Source organism: Pleurodeles waltl, chromosome 3_1, assembly GCF_031143425.1.
Source record: "Pleurodeles waltl isolate 20211129_DDA chromosome 3_1, aPleWal1.hap1.20221129, whole genome shotgun sequence".
Taxonomy (NCBI): Eukaryota; Metazoa; Chordata; class Amphibia; order Caudata; family Salamandridae; genus Pleurodeles; species Pleurodeles waltl.
The window spans coordinates 1,666,306,752-1,666,329,060 of NC_090440.1; the positions used below are offsets into that span (position 1 = coordinate 1,666,306,752).

Genomic DNA, 22,309 nt, shown 5'->3' on the forward strand with positions numbered 1-22,309 from the left:
TGCATGTTTGAGTTATATTTCCCTAGTAGTGCATTAGCATGAAATCCAAGAACAGAAGGATTAAACTGTTCTCATAAAAAATTGCACCATCCTCCTTATAGTAATCTGGCATCCAGCATGTTACTGCCCTAGGGGAGAGAAGACAGGGCAAAATCAGAAGTTGTGTCCTATAGGTCAAAGCCTTTGCAGGCATTCCTACGATTTGAATGTTGTTGCAGTGGGACCTCCACTTGGCCTAGTCTCTTGTCATCTCAAAGTTCTCTCCAACATGTGTTTTTATAGGGCTATAGGTAAAGGCATGCGAATCACAGGCTTTTTTCAAGGTTGTATTCATAACTTGTAAGAGGAAGAATTCAAATATAACTGTGCTTCTCTGGTCACTTATGAGTTTGATCCTACATAGAAATTTGAATCCTTATTAGAAGATTCTTTTGGAATATACTCTTTGCTGTCCGCCTCGCCAGGAAGGATTTATTTGATTTCTTCCTCTTACAAGTTATGAATAGAGCTTTGAAAAAATTCTTGGCTTGCATGTCTCTATGGTGCAAAACAAGAGTTGGCAAATCTTGAAGTAGCTTTGTTTGTTAAAATCCTTCTTTCTGCATACGAGATATAGAAACATAAGAAAAATAAAGCATCTTCTTGTGAAAGGCAAATCTTGAAGACAGCTTTGTTTGTTAAATTCCTTCATTCTTCATATAAGATAAAGAACAATAAAAAAGCACCATGGTGTGAAAGCAACTTTATGGAATATATCTATTTTTAACTGAATGTCATCACATTTGGATTTCTATCACGTTTAATCTTCTTGAATTAACTTTATGAACATTTTGGAGGGCACACTCATCACTGTTTTGATTGAAAATAATAGGGAGGTGTTGTTGGACCATCCCTCATGAGTGGCACGTTTTCCTCCTTACTTGAATCAAAGATGATAATAAGGGTACTAACCCGCAGGCCAGGAGTCTGTTGGGCCTTCAAGCAGTATTCATCAAAATTGTGAGTATTGTGCTGCATATTGCCATGTTTCATTGTTAATCTAACTAAAGGACAATAACTAAGGTTTGCAAAAATAGATTACATTAATATTTTCCAATTAATCTGCACACATACAAGAAAGGTCTGAAAGGAGTTCTCTTGGACTCAGCCTATCAATAGGGGCATCACTCAATTTATCAGACTTTTCAGCTATCTCTACGAATAACCGCTCCGCAACGAGAAAATATTTTTTATGGGTTGAGTAAGAGATCTCCCGAATGTTATAAAAATGTTTGATTTGCACCATTTGGTGATTTAGCTAATAAAAAGAAAATGTCTTTCTGTGTACACAATACAATTTTGATTTTTTTATCATTTCCCTAAAATCACTTTTGGTGGTATCATTGATGTCAAATGTTGTGAACATCCGCTCCTCTGATGGCATCAAAAATGCTAATTAGTTCTCAAACCTGAGCGTTCTATTTACTCAATTTCAACTTAGATTAATAGGGAGTTAAATGTCCATTTTTGTTTGCTAAATCTCCAATTTACCTGTTACCAAATCCTACATTTATATTTACAGTTTGCTGGAATCATCTAATGGCCTGAACAACACTCCCAGGTGAGATGGGATTGTGTTGATGGGTGACAATAGACAGCATGTCAAACTACTGTGGGGCATCCCTTTTACATTACCATTGCAAACATGTTTTTGTTTTGTGAGCTGCAGACCAAGGGTGACGTGAGATGTGAGAGTAAAAGTTTTTCTAGCTATCGCGTCAAGAATTTTCAATTCCATTAAGGACACGGAGGCGAGGATTATGCTTTCTCTTTCTTTACTGAAAATTTACAGCAGCCAACCAATGTTAATTGAACAGAAAAACTACATCTCCCAACACTCCTTGTAGTCCATAACATGCCCAATTCCAGGCCTGGTTTCTTGTAAATGTCTCTGCCTCCTTAGTACTTTCTCTTTGTTTGCAATAATAAAATGAAGACAATCTGCCATCCACGAACTGAATTCTCTACGTCCCGACGGGGAACAACAAACTGTAGCCAGTGATTGAACTAGAACAACCATCCATCCTCAAATGCATTTCTAGAGTTTTCATGCGCCATTATTATCCAATCATATGAACGAAAGAATGTGCTAATAAACTGAAAATGATCACATGCATAGGTAAAAAAATAAATACATGAGAACAGCAGATCATGTAAAGACAACAAACTGCTTATCATTTAATCACATAATAGTTTCAAGAACATGAAAATGTATCTCTTGACATGGGTGGGATAATTCTCGCCTCCGTGTTCTTAACAGAAGTGAAAATTCTTGACGCGATAGCTATAAAATGTTTTATTCTATGTCAGGACCAGAGGCTTCGGATTATGCTAGTTCAAAACTGATCCACCACTGCAGATGCCACATCAACAATAGGCTTATGATAGAGACTCTTAAACGCACTGTCGTATGTCCAATCCGCGGCAGCCATAATATCCTCTAAACGGGAACCACCTGCAAAAGACTTAGAAGCTATGGCGCTGCGCACAGAATGCGCTCCAAATGTTGTAATGTCTATACCCGCTGCCCCCAATAACCATTTGACCCATCTGGCCAAAGTAGCTGACAACACTGGAGCAAGAGGACTCTGAAGAGATATCAGTAATTGGCCTTGTGCATCTCTGTAAGTCTATCAAGTACCATCCTCATAAGCTTTTAAACATTTCACAACACATAACTTTTGATTATGAGGAAAAGCTGGATATGAAATGCACGTAGATGCTGTCTTTGTGCATTTAGAAATAGTGAAAGAAACTCCAGAAGTAGTAAATACTCTACATGCCAAATCCAGGGCTCGAACATCAGACACCCTCTGACAGAAAATGAGACACAAAAGAACAGTGAGTTTAGCTGACAACTGTTTACAAGAGAGATCCTCATCACATGGCCAGTTTCTCAGAAAACGCAAAACAACTCTTTCTTGATTGAAGCGCGTTTCAGCAGAGGCAATATCAACTGCGCTTTGATGGAGTGTACTTGGAAACCTAAAAATGTGATACATTGAGTGGGGACTATAACTGACTTGTCCGAGTTTATTAGAAAACGCAGATCTTGTAGAACTTGAATAGTCCCAGACAGGTGCACTAGCATCAACTCCCTGGTTTGAGCCATAATCAAGATGTCGTCTAGATATATAATGAGACGAACGCCTCGTTCTCGTAGGAACTGCACTACTGGGCGTAGCAGTTTGGTGAAACACCAGGCGGCAGAAGACAGCCCGAAGGGAAGAACAGTGAACTCGTACCACTGGCTTCTCCTGCGAAATTGAAGAAAACGTTGATGTGGGGCAAAAACTGGCACTGTTAAGTAAGCGTCTTTGAGAGCTAACCGAACCAGCTAATCTCTGCCTTGCAAAAGATGTCTTAAGAGATGGATACCCTCCATTTTGAAATGATGGTACACTATCAAGGTGCTGAAAGATTTTAGGTTTAGAACTAACCGGTAACCCCAACCTTTTTTCTGCACCAAAAATATGGTGCTGACAAAACCTGCCGGATGGGGAACCGTCAAAACTATTGCTTGTTTGCGAAGGAGAGAAGCAATTTTGTCGTCTATGAAACTGCTCTCTGTTTGGGAGAAACAGAGTAGAAGAGGAAACTCTTCCTATTTGGGACGAGAATAAAACTAGAGTTGAACTGTCTGCAGAACCCAAGGATCCTTAGAGACGCGTTCCCAAGCGGCTAGATGCCACTTTAGCCTGCCACCCCAGAATAACCTCTGAAAAGGGAATAAATCTCACCTGATACTGTGACGTCAGTGGCAATGAAACTGCCTCGGTTCCCACCTCTGTAGGCGACCCCGGCCTCTCCTGGTCCGGGTAGGGTAGAATCCTGGTGCAGTCTGGTAGGAGCCGCAACGTCTCTGGGTATAATTTGAAGAGGCCTGATAGAAGCCTGGGCCTGACGCTCGGTCTCGCTATGGTCCAGCCCTGGTAAAAAGGCTCCTGCTAAACATTTGTTTCATTGAAGTTTGAGCCTTATCTGGGGCTGAAAAGGTGGAGACATATTTGCCCAAGTCTTTGGCAAATATTTTCCACAAAAGGAGGCCATTCACAAGGGTACCTGGTTCCGATGGGGCCAGTTCAGCCAGCTTAGGATCTATTTTCAATAAAAATGATTTGCGCCGTTCTGTGGATATGGTGCAGCTTGCATTGCCCAGGAGGCAAACTGCCCTCTGTGCCCATTCCAAAATAGCTTCCGGATCTAAAGCTTTACTAGAGTCTTTTGCCTGTACTGCCAATTCCAGTATCTTGGTATTGGGTCCTGATATGCCTAGGAGCTTATCTTGGCAGCCTCTCCAGGCCCGATCTAGGCCCTTCTTCAGTCCTTTGGTGAATTTTTTAAGGAAAGTGGCTACACTCAGGTCTAACTCCGGGGAATCTACCACTTTGCCCAGTAGGGAAGGGTGAGGACACTCGGAGCGTAAGGTGTTGCGCACATCTTTATTAAAACCTTTACGCAGGCATTCCTGTACATAGTGTGCGACTTCCATACATGGAACCCATTCGGTAGACCTCGGGTGTATGATGTCTTCCGAATCAAAAAGAAGATTCTTTTCAGAAGTAGATTCAGACATGGTATGATGGCTCTTGCGTTTGGTAGGCTGTTTGGATTCCGTTTGGTCAGAGTCAGAAGTATGTGAAGCGGAGAAATGGGAAACCTCAGTGCGGGGCACCGCCTGGGTAGGAAAAAACTCAGATGGACCTAAAGTGACCCCAGCACCATACTCGTGATCTTTTCGGAAAGAAGTAGCCATTTGCATAAAAATGTATGCCGAGGAAGTAGGCTCCACGGCGGCTCGCTGGGCAAAGCCTGCATCAGGTGACTGATTTTCTCTAATCATCGACTCAGAGGGGGTTCGCCCCATCAGTTCCCTTTGACCAAATCTCACTAGAGGATGAGTAAATGGCTTCAAAGCTTTTGTGAGGGCCTGGTTAACAGAGTCCTGTACATGGTGACCCAGGGCCTGTACTAGTTTCCCCTCCATCTGATGCTCATAAGGCATTTCTGTCTCATCATGGTAAAATTCATCCTCTTCTGCATAGTACACAATGTTTGGAAAAGCAAGAGGAGTGGAGGAGTTCAACAGGGTGGGGGTGAAGCCCCAGCAGGTTAATAGAGGAGACATCTCCTTATTCAGAGAGAGCTGATATCTGTCAAATCGACCTGAATCAAAGGTGGAGGGAGCACCTGCACAATTTCCCCTAGGCAAAAGCCTAAAAATGCTTTTGCGTCCCGTCGGGCGTTCAAGGGGGTGAAAAAATAAGTGTATGAGATGCTGCGCAGCACACGAGAAGATCTCTGCCTGAAATCGCGGTCAGAGAGCAGTTCACGCATGCGCCCGCATAAACAGAGAAAGAGGACAACGTCCTCTGCGTCCGGCACTCGCCCGGCTCCCCTGCGAGCTGGTTAACCTTGCAACACTTAGCAGGATAACAGAGCGTTCCGATTACAGGGGTACTCGGAGGATCATAAAATAGAAGCATGTCAGCACTCGCTTCACTCGACTGAAACCTTTCCTAATTAAAATGTAAACGTAGTCGTTGAACAAGCGTGACGGCCTCCAAGGGGAACAAAACTGTTCTCAAGCGAATCGCCGTTTAAACCCCCACTCCACAGTCATAGATGCAAATAACACAAGTAAACATAAAAGTTTTTTAACAAATAGCAATATAGAAAAGGAGAAATTATCTCTGGCTGCGAGAAGCAAAGAAAGAGGAAGGACTAAGGAGGCAGAGACATTTATAGGAGACCAGGCCTTGGACTGGGCATGTTATGGATTACAAGGAATGTTGGGAGATGTGGTTTTTCTGTCTAATTAACGTTGATTGGCTGCTGTAAATTTTCAGTAAAGAAAGAGAAAGCATAATCCGAAGCCTCCGGTACTAACATAGAATTTCCCTAGGAGGTTCAAAAGAGAAGTGTGTACAAACTACATATCAACCTTTCAGAACTAGTAAGAAAAATCTTCAGAAAAAAATAATCGGGAAACACGTTTCAGAGGAGACAGATTTTAAGCGGGAGAAAAGAAGGAAAATATTGTGGTCAAGAAAGGCATAAGTTTTCTATTTAAACAGGGAGTGTTAGCATGCATGTTATAAAAAACGTCTGACTCGGGAGCTGAGAATAGGACACTCCCATAACAATGAGGGTTATTCTAGTTCCAATGGCATAGTAGTTAGTTATCCAACAACAAGAAAGAGAGGGGCTAAAGAGACATGGGAGGTTAGGAAACAAAGTCCTGGTCCTGTGTATAGTACTCCCATCAAATATATAAATCAAAAGATATACACAGTTTCTTTGAAAGAATAAATTCCTATAATTCACAGGTTCCTGGAAGTCCAAATCTTTTGGAGCAAGAGCCCTCACTCACCATTTGGTGACATGCTTCATCATTGGGCTATGCTCCTAGTCAGGCCAGCACTGCAATGCCTGACGGGCCCCACAGAGGGGCTCTTTACTGGAGATCTTTTAGTGATGGTAAATAGCCGGTCAATGTGTGTACTAATGTAGGATTGGTATGCAAAGGAAATGCTGTTAAAAATGACTAGAGGCAAAACGTAATTTATTGAGATATCTGACCTCTGTCATGATTAAAAACAGGAGTGTGGGGAGGGAATAAGATAAGGTCTAAACTCCCCATAAAATAAACAAAAAAAATTGGTAGTTGTCACTAAAGCTCTAAATCTGGAGTATAGTGAAAGCAGGTACAGGATCCCCTGTACTACTCTTAAATCATGGTCAACATGTTTCTAGCTTGTTAGTCTATAGGATCTGGTGGATTATCCAGGACCAATAAACCTACCTAATCCTTAAATTATATATAACCCATAATCAGGAATATATCACATTAAGCACTTAGTGATTTATATAGTAGTTAGTTAGCCAGTATATTAATATTACTTTCAAGTCTGTGAGTGTCCTAATTTAGTTTTCGAAAGTTTTTCATCCAACACCCGCCCCCGGCAAACTCACTATTTTCGACCTCAGTGAGCCACTATATTAGATAAGTTTAAAAATCCGAAATTCATTTATTTGCATGGAGACGAGCGCTTTCCCATGCGTAGAAGTGTCACATACAAAAAATAGACACGAAAGGTCACAAAGTAATATACTGCAAATATGGAAATGTCACATGAAAAAGGAATCAAAACTTGGCAACGATATTTTACGTCAGCAGTTAACTGAAGCGCAGGATTGTTTGTTAAACGGTTCTCTGAGCATCCAAAGCCGGCAACCGCTTCGCTTCGCTTGCTATGGGCTGTTTCTATTTTCTTCCAGCTTACGCCCTCTACGTCCTCCCTCAGTGCCAGGCGCGCACATACGTCACATTTCTAGCATTTCCGGAAAGGGCGGATTGTAGGCGGGTGAGTTGTTTGCGCTGTGGGCGGTACTTCCGCCTTTGCAACCAGGTTCTGTGACCTCCAGCCTGAGTGATTGACAGCCGTCAGTGGCAGCACCCGGCGAGATGTCCCTTGTTGCCGATGCCTTCGTGTCCCAGATAGCAGGTACTCTTAGTCCCAGTGGCTGCTCATAAGCCAGCGTCCGAAACAGCTCTCCAAGCATCGCTGTACACAAGGAGCATACGTTGCTCCAGCACCTTCTGAATCCTACGTAGGATACGGGATAACAAATCCCGGACACGTGTTGCCCTGCTTGGGGAGGGGCTTAACCTTTACAAGTTGACTTATAGTGACACAAGACACTGTAACATGGTAAAAGCTCTCTTACTGTTCAGGAACAGATTCTGTCTCTTCGTGAACAGACATTCATTTTTCTGTTCAGGGACAGACGCAATAGCATCTTCGGGTATTCCAGAAAGCCAAGCCGAACATCATACCTGAAACCCAAAGATAGAGAGAGGAGCAGCATTTGCACCTGAATACAACATGAGTGCTAAATTCCCAGGCGCTATTTACTTGATATTGCACATTCATTGATTCATGAACCTTAAATCGCATATTTAGCTGTTAGCCAAAAAGTCCGTACTGGTATGGTATTTGTATTAATGTAGCGCTTACTGTCCGTGGCAAAGCCTGCTGTGTGCTGGGTTGGAACAGTGGAGTTTTTAACAACAAAACTATTATGTGGTTACTGATGTACGCCAGTTATATTGTCATTACAGTCCAGTCTTCTTGAATTCACATGCTCAAGGATCACAAAGTAATACCTGGTTACTGCAGTTATGGGCATAAATATACATACGATTGTTGCCATATTTGTCCAAAATCTCTGCCTGAGCCTGTTTTAACATTATTTGTGACTGTGTTAGGGGAGTACCATTTCTTCTCTCACTTTATCAGATGCATTCACCCATATATTCCACTCTGCTTTCCCTTCCCGATAACCTAGCGGTTGTTACATTAGATCATGTTCTCAACTTGTGAGCTTTAATGCAATCTGTGGTTTATGGGCTATAGAGTTTAGTGTTATGGGGTGGATAGAAGCAACGTGTTAGGGTCGTATGTAGGAAGTATGCTGCTTTACATTGACAAACAAGTTTTGCAGGTTATTGTGGAAGTAATCTCAAAGTGTTCCCACAGTGAGCCTCGGAACATAACGTGTCTCTAGATCTGTCACATCTCATCTGTTTTCCTAGACAAACACACAACTCGACTACTTTAGTGCATAGTTTTTTCCAGTTAGTGTTTATAAACGTGCAATGTAATTTTGTTGTATACATTGCAAATTAATTCACTCTCTGTAGTGGTGGTCTACACTTAAAAGTAATCCCATTCCTCAAGTGTAGATTACACAGGCATACACGGTTTCATATGCATCTCGTGTAGGCTAGCATATATTTTTAGGCCAGCACAATTTATTTTAATACACTTCTTAGAGAAGATTTTGGATCATCATCCCCTAGCAGCCAGATGGTTAGATACCACGGGAACACAGTTTAATCCATCCTTATAACTCACTTCAGCTCTCGATCATTGCAATGTTGCTGAGCCCACTTCAGAGTTAAGATACACATCTCTGTGAGACAACCGCAAGGGAAAATATTCTCTCCTAGTTTAGTGTATTCATTTGGCCATTGAAAACTAAGACGTTAACAGTGTAACTCCCAAGGTGCTATTTATGTGTAAGAAAAGTACAAATCCTTATGCATATGTAGTGGAGAAGTTACCGAGACTTCCAAGTTTTAGAGGGTGTAGTGACTGTTCTTATCTACAACGAATAATATTTTTTTCTGAAAAATATATGTCGTTGTATGTCTCTAAGGGACATTATGAAGCATATAGTCCAACTACAAGAAAATCTGCATGAGTAATGTTTGGCCACTGAGAGTATGATAGTCCTAGATGTTCAGAACTCCTGGGAATGTTTGTTTGTGAATCTTCAAAAAGTTGGAACTCTGCTCTGAATGCAAGAGGATATCTGTGCTAGTAGAGTTTTGACTTTTCTTTTAACTGAGCTTTGTGATTTTTGCTGTTAGTGTTCCCATGGTGTAAGGAATTAACCTTTTTATATTATAGAGATAAAATTTAAAAAAGTGTACCCCATTTTCTAATTTATACTATGTGACACATGTCATACTTATAAAGTATATATATGTAACTTCTTTACCCTACTGGAGCCTTCAACTCGGGCCTTTAATGGTGGAGCGAGTCTTTAATGGCCGATATAGCTCTGCTACCGCAGGCTATAAGGCTATTAGAATATTCTGCCTATAGTGGGCAGAGTTTTATAATTACTAAAACAAAGGCCTCACAGAGCCCAAGGGGGTTGAAATCCGCTCAGGCCCTGTGAGGCCTTTGTTCACAGCTGTTGCTCTGAACAACAAACATTGGACTGTTGATGCTTCAGGCTTCTAGAAGCCCAGAGCTACTCCACTGTCTCCAGTGGTGCCCTCAACATTCCAATGTTCTAATAAGAATTGAAGGACATTTTTTAGGAAACTAAACGTGCTGTTCGTCTTACAATTCTAGAGGGGCCTTATATTAGAAATCTTAAGGCTTAACATAAATGTATTCTAAACTCCAAAAATGACTTGATACCTGAAGATTGGATAAACATATTTAGAGTGATGCAAAGAAAAAGCGTGAGAACATTGGGAAAGGAGGAGAAAGGTTGTAGGATGCCTGTACCTATGAGTGCAGGAATTACCAAGTAGTGTGGCAAGGCATTTATCAGTACCTTGTGTGTGGCACAGTTCCTGATTTGGTTGTTGCAAGTGTTAATGTTGGTCTAGACATCACTGAATGCAAGACTGAATGTTTGATCTTAGAGGTAGTCCTACAGAGTCAATTGATCAAGTTTTTTCCCCCATCTATTTCCATTCACAAGGGCAATCTGGTGTTTTGGGCCTTTGTTTTAACTTTTTTTGTATCAGTAAATCATTTATCTCTAATGTATTCACTGAAGAGAATATTGTTCTAAGAATTCCTTACAGTATTTTTCAGATAAGGAAGGTCTCCTGAGTGACAGTCGGTGAGGAAACAAACCAGCAGGGGTGGCCGAGCCTGACGGCACCTCCACCTGGGGGGAGCTCCATGCTGGCTTGGGTCTGACTGCCGGCCGGGGGCGAGGATGCTATTTTGGGTGTCACTGACGATTGGGTCAGCAGTGGGGAGGTTGCCAGGGGCGGTTGGTCGCAACTGTTGCACCTGTAAAGCATCGGGCCTCATGAGACAAGCCAAAGGTGGGCGAGGCAGTGTCACAGAGGACTCTGATTCAGTGGCAAGCAGGGGGACCACGCATTGAACTGCGAAGAGAGATTTAGGTGGTAGCCGTTTGATGGGGCAAGTAAGAGGGATTATCTTTACCTGTGTGCCAAACCATGTGGAAATTATGAATACATGATGGTTTCTGGCCCTATAAGGACCTCCTCAACGTGATGCTAGGCAGAGCTCCTTGTCCCTGACTGTGATTGCTGGGGGTGCGTCTGCTCCTGGGACCCTGCCCCTTGCGTCAGGGATAAAAAGATTCTTGTGGTGCTCATATTTTGAAGATGGTTACGGAGTGGCCCCAATAACTGTTCTTGACGTTGTTCTCTGCTTCAGCTGAACGTTCCACACTGTAGAGCTGGTTTTCCAGTGGAAGGGTTGATTCCGGTTCTGTAGTACTCAGGGTTTTTTACCCTGAGTTTTTGATCATCATGGGCAAGACAAACACTGGGCAGTCTCCTCTGGTATTTAAATTGAAGAAAAATGCTGAGAACTCCACTCCCGATGGTATGCATTGTTCTGACAGAGAAGACACAATTGATGGCAAAACTCTCTTGCTGGCTGACGTTAAATCCTCACCTTTAGACATGAAGTCTAGCCCCATAGCAGTAGACTCAGTGCCACAAAAAGTGAGTGATGTGTGGGACCATCTTGACAAACAGCACACACACATCTAGTCTGCTGACCAACACATCTCCGACATTGAGGATGACCATGCACAACCATCCAAACTGGCGAAGGAGTTGTAGGAGGAACTCTGTCATATATGACTTAAGAATGAAGATTTGGAAGCTCGATCAATGCAGAAAATGTGTGAATACTCAGAATCCAACGCCACGGGCCTCACTGAAGATTACATTGACAACCTGTTGATCTCTCTGTTTAGCACAGGCAGCTTCTCATACACATTTGTGGTTGAGAGATCCTTGGTCTGATACCGGGGGCACCACAGCGTCCCATTATCGTAAAGTTCCTCAGTTATTGGGATCGAGATCAACAGCTGCACATGGTCAGGGAGGCCAAGAAAAAGGAACTTTGAGGGAATGCTTCTCTCTTTCTTCCTGGACTTCATGCAGGTGGTGAAGGATTCTCAAAATAATTTCTCCCAGACAAGAAGAAACTCCAAAACCGGATCATTCCCTATGCCATGCTTTATCCTGCACAACTCAGATTTACCTAGAAGGGCTCAAAACAGGTGTATGTGGACGCTCTTACTTTCCTTCAGTACTGTGTGTCACCTTGCGCATCAGGGTCGCCTCGCAAGAAGGGAATCAACACATCACCCCTGGATGAGGTCGAATGATAACTTCCTCCACTGAACTGCCGCACTCTGCTGTAAGGCATTGATCAAATCCTATCTATCTCTCTTGTTAACCTCTGTTGATATGTGGGTATGACCTTTTTAACTGTACTCTAGAATCTGCACATGGACATATAGCCTGTCCCACTAAGTTTGACACTGATAAATCATCACTTTGTTATGTTGTTAATTGTATATGCATGCTGGGTATTTTCTGCTAAATTCCACTATAAGTTGTTCTTGGTGCCCCCCTTTTTCAGCCACAGTGGCATCCAATTTTGTTATCTAGTCACTTAGCATAGTGCAGAATTTGTGCTTTACTGAGGCACATTTTCTGGATATCCACTGGGAAGTTGTTCCAGGTGTGGGGTGGTAATGGGTAGTTCATCAAAATAAGGCAGTGCTATATTTAACTCACCCTGTTGTATCACAGTTGATTTATACGCTTCTTACTTGGTTTCTTGTCTGTTATAGCTGGTTGCCAGGACCTAGACAAAAGCCATTACCAATGGTCACATGGAATGTGAGAGGACTCAATAAACTGCATAAATGCAGGCAGGTTCTTGCCTATCTAAACAGATATCCTGTGAACCATATATATATATATATTTCTTTTTTTACATGAGATGCACCTACCACCTAGCAGGGGGCACACCTTGGTCTCCACATGGGAGCCTCATAGATACATTGTCCCATATTCCACTCATTTCAGAGGGGTGGCTATGCTTATCTGTAAAACGGTCCATTTTCAGCATATCAGAACTACACTGGACTCTGAGTGTAGACTCATTATACTACAAGGTCTGGAAAATTTTATGCATGTTAACCTTGTACATATGGTCCAAATACGGATAGTCCTGAGTTCTTTCTTACGGTAATGAAACACTATGCGGAGTCAGATCCATGCACTGTTATGGGTTGGGAGGTGGACACAGTCTTAACTTAAACTTTACTCTCGACTGCTCAGATCGGGGTGCTCAGTGACAGACTAGAGCTCAGGAGGCGATTTTGGGGGGTCATGCAGCACCTTGACCTGGTTGATTTTTGGCAATCGAAGTACCTGACAAAATGAGATTACACTTTTCCCTTATCAGTACATAACCCTTCTTCTCGTATTGACCTTTTGAGGGGGTCGCAAGATATAGTAGGCTGGGTGATGGAGATAGTTTATCACCCTAGGACCCTATCGGATCATTCCCCAGTGGTGTTAACCCTCGATATGCCCAGTGGGTAGAGCCAGACATATTTTGTCATCTCCAACCTAAAAATATCTTTCCTGCATTTAGAGAGAAAATACACCAAACCATTGGGAACAATGTTGAGATAACTAGGGGATCAGTTGCAATGGTGGAAATCCTGTGGGATGCCGTTAAGGATGTCGTTCATGGCGGTGTATTGCAAAAGGTTAACAGGATCCTAAAATTGATCAGAGCCAGCCTTAATAGACTAGAGCATTGGTTCCCAACCTGTGGTCCGGGGACCCCTGGGGGTCCGTGAAGCCTCCTCAGGGGGTCCGTGAAGCCTCCTCAGGGGGTCCGCGACTGCTTGGAAAATTAAATAATAATAATAGATTAGGTCCCCAGCTTTCCGTAATGACTCAGTAGGGGGTCCCCAGATTCCAATAATGATTCATTGGGGTCCCCGGGTTCCAATAATGATAAAGTGGGGGTCCACAGATGTAAAAAGGTTGGGAACCACTGGACTAGAGCGCAAATTGCATACCCTGGAACAGCAATGTGATTCCACTCTGGATGTGTCCTTCTTAGCTCCTGTGCAGTCTAAACTGATGGGAGTTCAAGAAGGAGGCAGCCTGAGAGTTGAAGTTTTTGAACAAATACGTGTTACGGGGAGGAGCAGATCAAGTCACATACTGGGTTCGCTACTTAATCCTAATTGGACTGCCTCCCATATCACTCACATATAGACGTCTGAGGGACGTGATGTGCATGCTCCTGATACCATTATAGCCACGTTTGCTGCCTTTTATAAAGACTTACACACTTCCAAACTACAAGTCGAAGCTATTGATGTTCACAAATTCCTGGATAGGGCAACTTTGCCATGGCTGGGGCTTGCGGAACGTACCTTATTAAATCAACCAGTCATGATAGAAGAGATCAAGTCTGTGGTCAGGCAGCTTAGAAATGGAAGTGCTACTGGCAGTGATGGCCTCCCTGCTGAACTGTATTTAGAATACGCAGAGGAACTTGCTTATTTGCTCCTGGAGGTCTATGAAGAGGTATGCAAAGTAGAGAAACTCCCATAAACCATGAGGGAGGTGATTGTTAAATTGCTCCTTAGGCCTGAGAAGCCCCAGAGCAACGCAATTTCTATTGGCCTCTATACCTTACAAATGTAGATAGCAAGATTTTAGCTAAGTAACTGGCAAACAGACTGATGCCCTACCTGGTCTGGCCGGATCAGTCTGGTTTAATTCCTGGAAGATCCACTGGTGATAATCTTAGATAATTGTTTGCTCCCACACATCAATTGAACCCTGTTCTCCAAGTTTCAGCTGTTTTCTTAGGTACCTCAAAGGCATTTGACACTGTTGAATGGCCATTCTTACTGGTGATGCTGGCTAGAATGGGTCTCGGTGGGGCTGTGTTAAGGTGGGTTCAGCTCATCTACACTGATCCCCTGGCCCATGTCCAGGTTAATGGTGGGATATCCCAGCATTTTCTTAGTAGAAGTACGCGCCACGGCTGCCCATTATCCCTCCCTTCTATTTGCTCTTGCAGTAGAGGCTCCAGCCTGCCTCCTCGGGGAGTTCCATAGTGGGCGTGGGCTCCATCTGGGATATCGGTACACTTTGTTTTCCATATGCACAGATGATGCTGTGCTAATGTTGCGAGATCCTGACGTTAATCTGGGCCCTATTATTGAAGAGATAACACAATTTGGTCGGTGGGCGTGTTGTCACATTAATTTATCGAAATCTATTATAGGCCTTCCCACGAGTGCTACCACACAACCCTCCCTCTCTTATCTGCTGCAGTGGCAGACAGGATCTGTCCCCTATTTGGATATGTCCTATCATGTAGACACACAGATAATCCTTATAGAGAATTATGGGAAATATGTTGCTGGGCTAAGTGTGCAAAGAGATAGATGGATCTCCCACCCGCTCTCTCTAGCAGGCAGAAAAGCCCTGATGAAAATGGTAATACTGCTGAATTTACTCTACATGTTTCAGAATATACCCATTCCATTGAACTAGACCTTATTTGGCAAGCTAAATTTGTTTTTCATTCAATGGACCTGGGCGGGCAAACAGCTTTGCCTGAGCTGGAGTAGGATGTGCATGCCTTATGATAAGGGGGATTTGCAGCGCCTTATTTTGAAGTATATTATTTGGTAGCTCAGGTTCAGTTAATGCACCACTGGATACATAGTAGTGACATGCCCTGCATATCGCTCTGGAAAAGGGGCAGATGCACCCTCTTCCTACACAGGAGGTCCCCTACTCCCAGTTTGCTAGACCAGTTCAAAAGGTACACACAGTGAGATGCACAGCCTGGGCCTTGTCTAGGCCGGCTACGCTGTGTGGCATTTCTGTGATATATTTCCTATTAATTCCTATTAAATACTATTGCCCTCTCCAGATGGATCTCTCCTCTGCCATCATGATTCATATTAAGAAAAAAACATATAATTACATTGGGTGATGTGCTCATGAATCATGAATTTAAAACGTATCAGGAATACTTGGGAGACTCAGTGAACATACTCATGGATATCATTGCATACAACACACTTTATCATGCTGCACGTTGGCTTTACCAGACATAGTGTCCATCCTTCTGTCTACTCCATGCCCCATTAAACTAATCTAGCAATTGTTAAGTTCCTGCAAAGGGCATATCTAACCATGGTGATTCTAGCTAAGTATACTGTTATTGAGGACACTTAGTGTAAAAGATGTGATGTGTGGGGTGCGGATTTCCTCCATTTGGTGTGGAGCTGCCCGGGTATAGCCGCTTTCTGGGGCCAAGTCATGAATGACGTTGAGACCATGACTTAACCAAAATTTAGTCTCTCGCTTGACACTGTTCTTTTGGGACATGTTAAAAATATTCCTAGAGCATTCACAAGCTAACTTCCACTGCAGTCTTGTTGGTTAAACGTTGTGTGAGGATGTCGGCAAACCCACAGGTTCTAGATTGGCTTAGAAATATGTGTGTGTAAAGAATGGCCTGAAACTTACTCTGCTACTCTATCCAGTGCTGCAAGACCTAGAGACTTTGATGTTAGTTGAGGGATTTATCTCTGAACTGCCACTTTAGAGTTTGATTATTAGTGTTTCATCTCTGATGAGTTGATGCCGTTATATGTGGAGTGACCCTTCACATTGACTGTTGCCTATGGATTGTTGTATCTTGTACTTTGTTGGCCATTCTCACATTCACTCTGCTGATCTGCTGAATATTTGATTGCCTGTACTGTAGGCTTTATTAGCTATCATGTTTGACAGCTTCGGTCTTATTGCCTTGTACTGTTTTGCCTGCCTCTACAATAAACAAACAATTAAAAAAACTATTCTTTCATACGTAAATAACTTTGAGAATTGGGCTCTTACCATTTTGGCTTTGATAAGACTGCACTGTGCGTCTACTTGTAAAATGTAAAGGGCTATTGATCTAGGACCTGGTATATATTTTCAATTTTGGTAAGCAAGAGAATTGAGGCAGAGTGACAACAAGTAATGTGCCTAAGAATTACCCAATAGAAGGCCAGACTGTGTGTCTTTTGTTGATCTGTAGTTGGCCACCTAAGTTATGGACCTCAAATGTAATCCGTGTTTATTTACAGTAACGCTCTTTTGAAATCAAGTGAATAGTTGAAGGTAAACCTACCGAATCATTGCACCAGAAACGTTTCAGAAACTATTGTAAGAAGCATTTTATACATCTTATACACTTAAAAAATAGAACATCCAGAAGTCTCCTATATCAGAACATTTGGTGTAACAAAGGCGCTGTTATATTCAGCTCAGCTCTGATCAGAAATGGCCCTTACCAGACGCCATTCAGAAAGTAGCCTGTGACTATTCAAATAGTACAACCTGGTATGTTCAGCTTTTGGTATAATTAGAAAACTGGCATAATCAAAGCCTTTCTGATTCCCAAACCTGAACAGACAATTAGCACTGGCATAATCAGACAGTATATCACAAGAGTTCTGATATGACAAACTGGCATAATTTGTCACTTCACTGCATGGTATCAAATGGGGCAGGCTGCTTATTTAGACAAATAGATTTAAGAGGCATTCTGTCCCCTGAATAAGAAGACATTTTACAAAATGTCATCTTATTCATTTTTTTGCATTTATGTAGTACATCACACCCCTGACGAGGCACCAAAGTGCATTGGCGGTCTTGTAGTCTGCTACACCATGCAGGAGGGCTTAGTTGGGAGACTGCGGAAATACAGTGTGGTCTGTGGGAATTATATTTGTGTCATGTGTGACTGTCCATAATGGTTCTCTTATCCAGACTGTGATGGGACTGCATAGACTGCCTGTACTAGAGGAAAAACAAGTGAGGTATAGAACATATGTTCTTTGCATTAAATATAGTGCATTAAATGTATAACATAAAACAACATATCAGAATGCTGCAACGAACCTGGCTCAAAACCAGCAATAATCAAGACAAACTTTACCTACACAAACTTAACAGAATATACAGATCAACAATCAAAAAAGTTAAAAAAAGGTACTACTCAGACAGAATTCAAAATGCTAAATCTGCTAATAAAGAGTTTTATAAAATTCTCAATACATTTTGAGAACCTAAATGCATGGAAGGAACTCATCCCATTACTCAAGAATTCACAGACAAACTGGCAAATCATTACACAACTAAGGCAGACAAATTGGACTCCTATTTAAAACAAAGGAAAACCACCAGCAGCAACCCGTTTCCTAAAATCCCCTCCAGGAGTAAGGCATCCCTGCATCTGCACTTCTTCAAATTAATAGCACAAATTGAATTTATGGATTTCGTCAAAGCATGCAGGCCTTCCGGCAGCCCTTCCAACCCTTGTCCAGCACACATCTTCAAGAACATTCTTTTATCTACTTCTGCTGCAACACCTGTAAGCAGAATCATCAATATTTTGTTAACTACAGGAACTTTTCCTGAAGACCTGAAAAAGACATACTTATATCCGTTATTAAAGAAAGCAAACCTAGACCCACAGGACCCCAACAACTACAGACTGATTACAAATGGACCTTTCCTCGGGCAAACTGATAGAGAGAGCAGTATTCACCCAGATGTCACAATTCATTGACGATAACTCTATACTTTCAGACTACCAAACTGGATTTCACCCAGGAAGAGGCACTGAATCTGCACTCATCGCAATCTGGGATGCTCTTTAAAACACAGTTGACCGCAGACAACCAAACTGGATTCCACCCAGGAAGAGGCACTGAATCTGCACTCATTGCAACCTGGGATTATCTTTAAAACACAGTTGACCGTAGTGGAGTTGCTGCAGTACTTCTGTTGGACCTCTCAGCTGCCTTTGACACTGTTGACCATGACACACTAATAAAAAGACTCCACAAAGCCGACATAGAAGGAACTGCTCTCGACTGGATCACATCCTACCTTCAAAACAGAACAAATGTCATCTGATCTCCCCCTGTCTCATCCAAACTCTACTTCACAAAAACAGGGGTTCAATCATCTCACCTATGCTTTTCAACATCTACATGATGTCATTACCAGAATTGATCAACAAATTTCAACTCCCATGCTACAACTATGCAGATGACACACAAATGCTCCTTAAATTGAAACGCCCCAAAGCCATTTCAAACTCAAAATTTTCAGTTACCTCAGAATCATTGATCACTGGATGACTTAGAGCCATCTCAAAGTGAATGCTCTCAAAAAGGAAATACTCACATGTGGTGATTGGAAAAATTATGACCCACTATGCGCCTGGCCTGACGATCTGGGACCCCCTCCTCTAGTATATAAGGCAGTTAAAAAACTTGGAAGTACCATGGATTCCAAGTTTACAATGAATGCCCAAGTAGACAAATTAGCACAATCAAGCTTCATCCCCTTGAAAACTCTGCAACGCATCTTCCCCCACCTCGGATCTCCACACAAGGTCCAGGCTACTATATCCGTGGTACTATCTAAACTAGATTAAGCCAATGGCCTTTACCACGGATCATCTCTCTCTACTATGAAAAAACTACAACGCATCCAGAACTCGGCTGCCAGACTACTACTACATGTAAAGCCTCAAGCCCACATCTCCAGTGCCTTGAAGACACTATATTGGTTACTGGTTGTCATAAGACACACCTTCAAGCTGCTTTGTATCGCCTACAAAGCAATACATAGAACAGGACCAGTTTTCATCAGGAATAAAATCACCAAATACATTCAACAAAGAAATCTCTGCTCATGATTGGCACCCCAACTTAAAACACCACCATGCAAGAATAAGACTATCAGTGGTACATACTTCTCTGTTCAAGCTGCCAAACTATGGAATTAGTCACCCCAAAATATAGAATCCACAGATAATCTGGTCTTCAGAAGACTACTAGAGAGTTGGCTCTTTCCTTCATAACCACCATATCCGAACAGCAATGGACTACGTGTGCCTGTGTTGGTAAATATTTATAATCTGATTATGTTTATATATCTAGTTATGTGCATGTCTTTAAGAAATAGGAATAATTACTATTTCATAATAATAAAAGATGTACATACTGTTTAAAACTGTTTAACAAATGTTTATTTACTCATGGTTAAATGTATGTGTGTGTATATGTGTGCATTAATGTAAATACAAGTATGTATACAAAGTATGTGTACATGTCTGTATACTATATAGGTGTATATTATTCTGTGCATAACATGTTCATAGGTCATTGCATAGTTCTTAGATAAGTTGTTAGATTAGATACTTATGAATCCCTACTTTCATTTTAGCTATCACAATGAGCAAATGTTATCCTAATTATTTAATTAGCAAGCATTTCACAATGGAAAATTGAGGAAAGGTAAAATAATGCTAGGAAAGTACACAAATAAATTAACCTCAAATATTGCTAATCTTGAAACTCTGTGTTAATACAACACAATTTTAAATCTCAAAATATTATTTCCATTATTATATTCCTTACACATATATTCCCTTACTGTGTATTTACGTATCTATTTATTTATTACTCCTAATGTACAAGAGGAAGAAAACAAAATATAATTTAAAACATTCACTCTTGTAAACTTTACTCTGTCTCCCCATCACCCTTTACCCCTATCAATCTGCCCTCCATCCTCACTCTCTGACTCATTCCAGACCCATTCTACTACGATGATCTCCAAAATATCCCTGCCTAAACTCTTCCCTCCTCTACTGCTCCTGGCTCATCCGAATCTCAGTTTACTACTATGATCTCACAAACAACGCTACTATATTCTCCCATCCCTAACCCCTGTCTACAGACTCTTGCCTCCTCCATCTCTCCTTTATTTATCATGAGCCCCATCCTGTTACTATAAACTCCCAATTAACACTTCTGATTTCTTCCATCCTTCATTCTGTTCAAACCTACTAACAGACTCACATATCATTCTGCTCAAATCAACTCATAGTAATACTGTACTCATATTTCCCTATAGTAATCCACCACTAATCCTTTTGGTTTCTTGAGTAGCGTGCTACTCCACGAAAAGCGCTTTGATGCCTCGTCAGGGGTAGTAAGTGCTATATACATACAATTACAATTAAATGGTTTGAGACTGCGACTTCAATACTTTCGTAGCGAAAACCTCTAGCACACTTATCATCCAACCCATTGTGAATACAACACTCTAGTTGCACACTATGCCCCACTAAACCCCAGGAATAGAAAGCCTTCTGGCTTAAAGTATGTATTATTGTTAAAGACCATACAGATGTTAGCTTTACTATGCTGTTCAACACACGCAGAATTTAGATTACAGAACTGCTAGGGAAATATATCCTGGCACCAACATCCATACAAGTTCTCTGATAGAAAATATCCTAAAAAACACTTTTTTACTCCGAGCATTCCCTTACAACTCAGACCCCGTTTTATTGTTGGTTGTTAATTATGTTTTCTATTTCTCATATTTTTGTTCCTTTTTTCATTTCTAGACTTTGGTTTTTTCTTTTCTCTCTAGGCTTGCAGGGTCCTTTCTTCACATATCACAATCTGACTTGGGTTTATTGGCCTATGTTCTGTTTCATCTTGCTTGGTGCAAGGGATAATAATGAGGTATGGGATGTTTAACCTGCTGATTAAGAGAGATGCATATCTGATGCAGACCTCTTTTAGCCACTGACTAACCTCCTTTAAAACCCCAGGAATTGCTTAAGTAGGTAGCAAAGAGTGAAGAGCCTTCTGTTAATGATGTGTTTTTTGGATGAGTCATAATTATATTAACATTATAAAGGAGATGCACAGCTAAATTATGTCCAGAGATAAAGCAGTTTATCTTATTTTGATTGATTCTTTCCCTGTCAAAATAAATACCTTGTGTTGAAAATACAATTCTACTCGTCTACATTACATAAACCTATGCGTGAATACTGCACATGTGGATTTGTGCAATGACAAAGAAAATAGCTTGTGGTCCTCACGTTGTTTTTGTGCCTTTAACAGTACCAGCACCACGTGGTGTTCTAATATCCTTCTGTTTCATCCAAGAGATGTTGCTGATTCTGACAGGCAGCATTGAAATTTAGCTTTGGTGTTTTTGAAAGAGTTTATCATGTCAAATGTTCCTGCATCTGGTTTGAAGTAACAGTTCACATCATCTTTCTGCTAGGGCTTGCATCACATTTTGGCCTTTTGACTGCATTTTGTCATTACCTATCCTCTGTCATTGAATGGTATTAATAGGGAAATAATGAAACTGGATAAATAATTCACTCTTTATTTAAGCAAGAAAACCTAACATATAAAGTATAGGAAATCTTACCTGGCTGTAGTTGATTGGAGTAGTTGAATATTTGCAATGTGCCTGGCAAAAATATATCCTTCACCTTAACTTTGTAAGTGCTGAGAATGACCGTTGATGTCCTCAGCACTAAGTCTGTAGTGCTGCGGAGAGAGTGAGTTATCTTTGGTATTGAAAAAGAAAATGCCTCCGTTTTTTAAATCTGAAACATTGTTTTCCTCAAAATCGAAGTCAGGATGCTAGCGAACTGCTTCTTTTGCATCACGAGCTGGATTTCTTTGAGTTTTGCTGTAATGCCAGCGTGTACTGCACAATGTATATGTTCTAATGATA

At 41.5% G+C, this 22,309-nt stretch overlaps 1 protein-coding gene across 1 annotated transcript in view; it reads left to right on the forward strand.

Moving 5' to 3' along the window:
- Positions 1–7,396: 7,396 nt before the first annotated feature.
- The window catches only part of MTX2 (metaxin 2), a 331,615-nt gene continuing 316,702 nt past the window's right edge, over positions 7,397–22,309 (forward strand). The window contains exon 1 of the mRNA XM_069225416.1: positions 7,397–7,547. Within this exon, the coding sequence (XP_069081517.1) occupies positions 7,508–7,547 (40 nt within the window). The 5' untranslated portion in view covers positions 7,397–7,507. The remainder of the gene's footprint in view (positions 7,548–22,309) is intronic.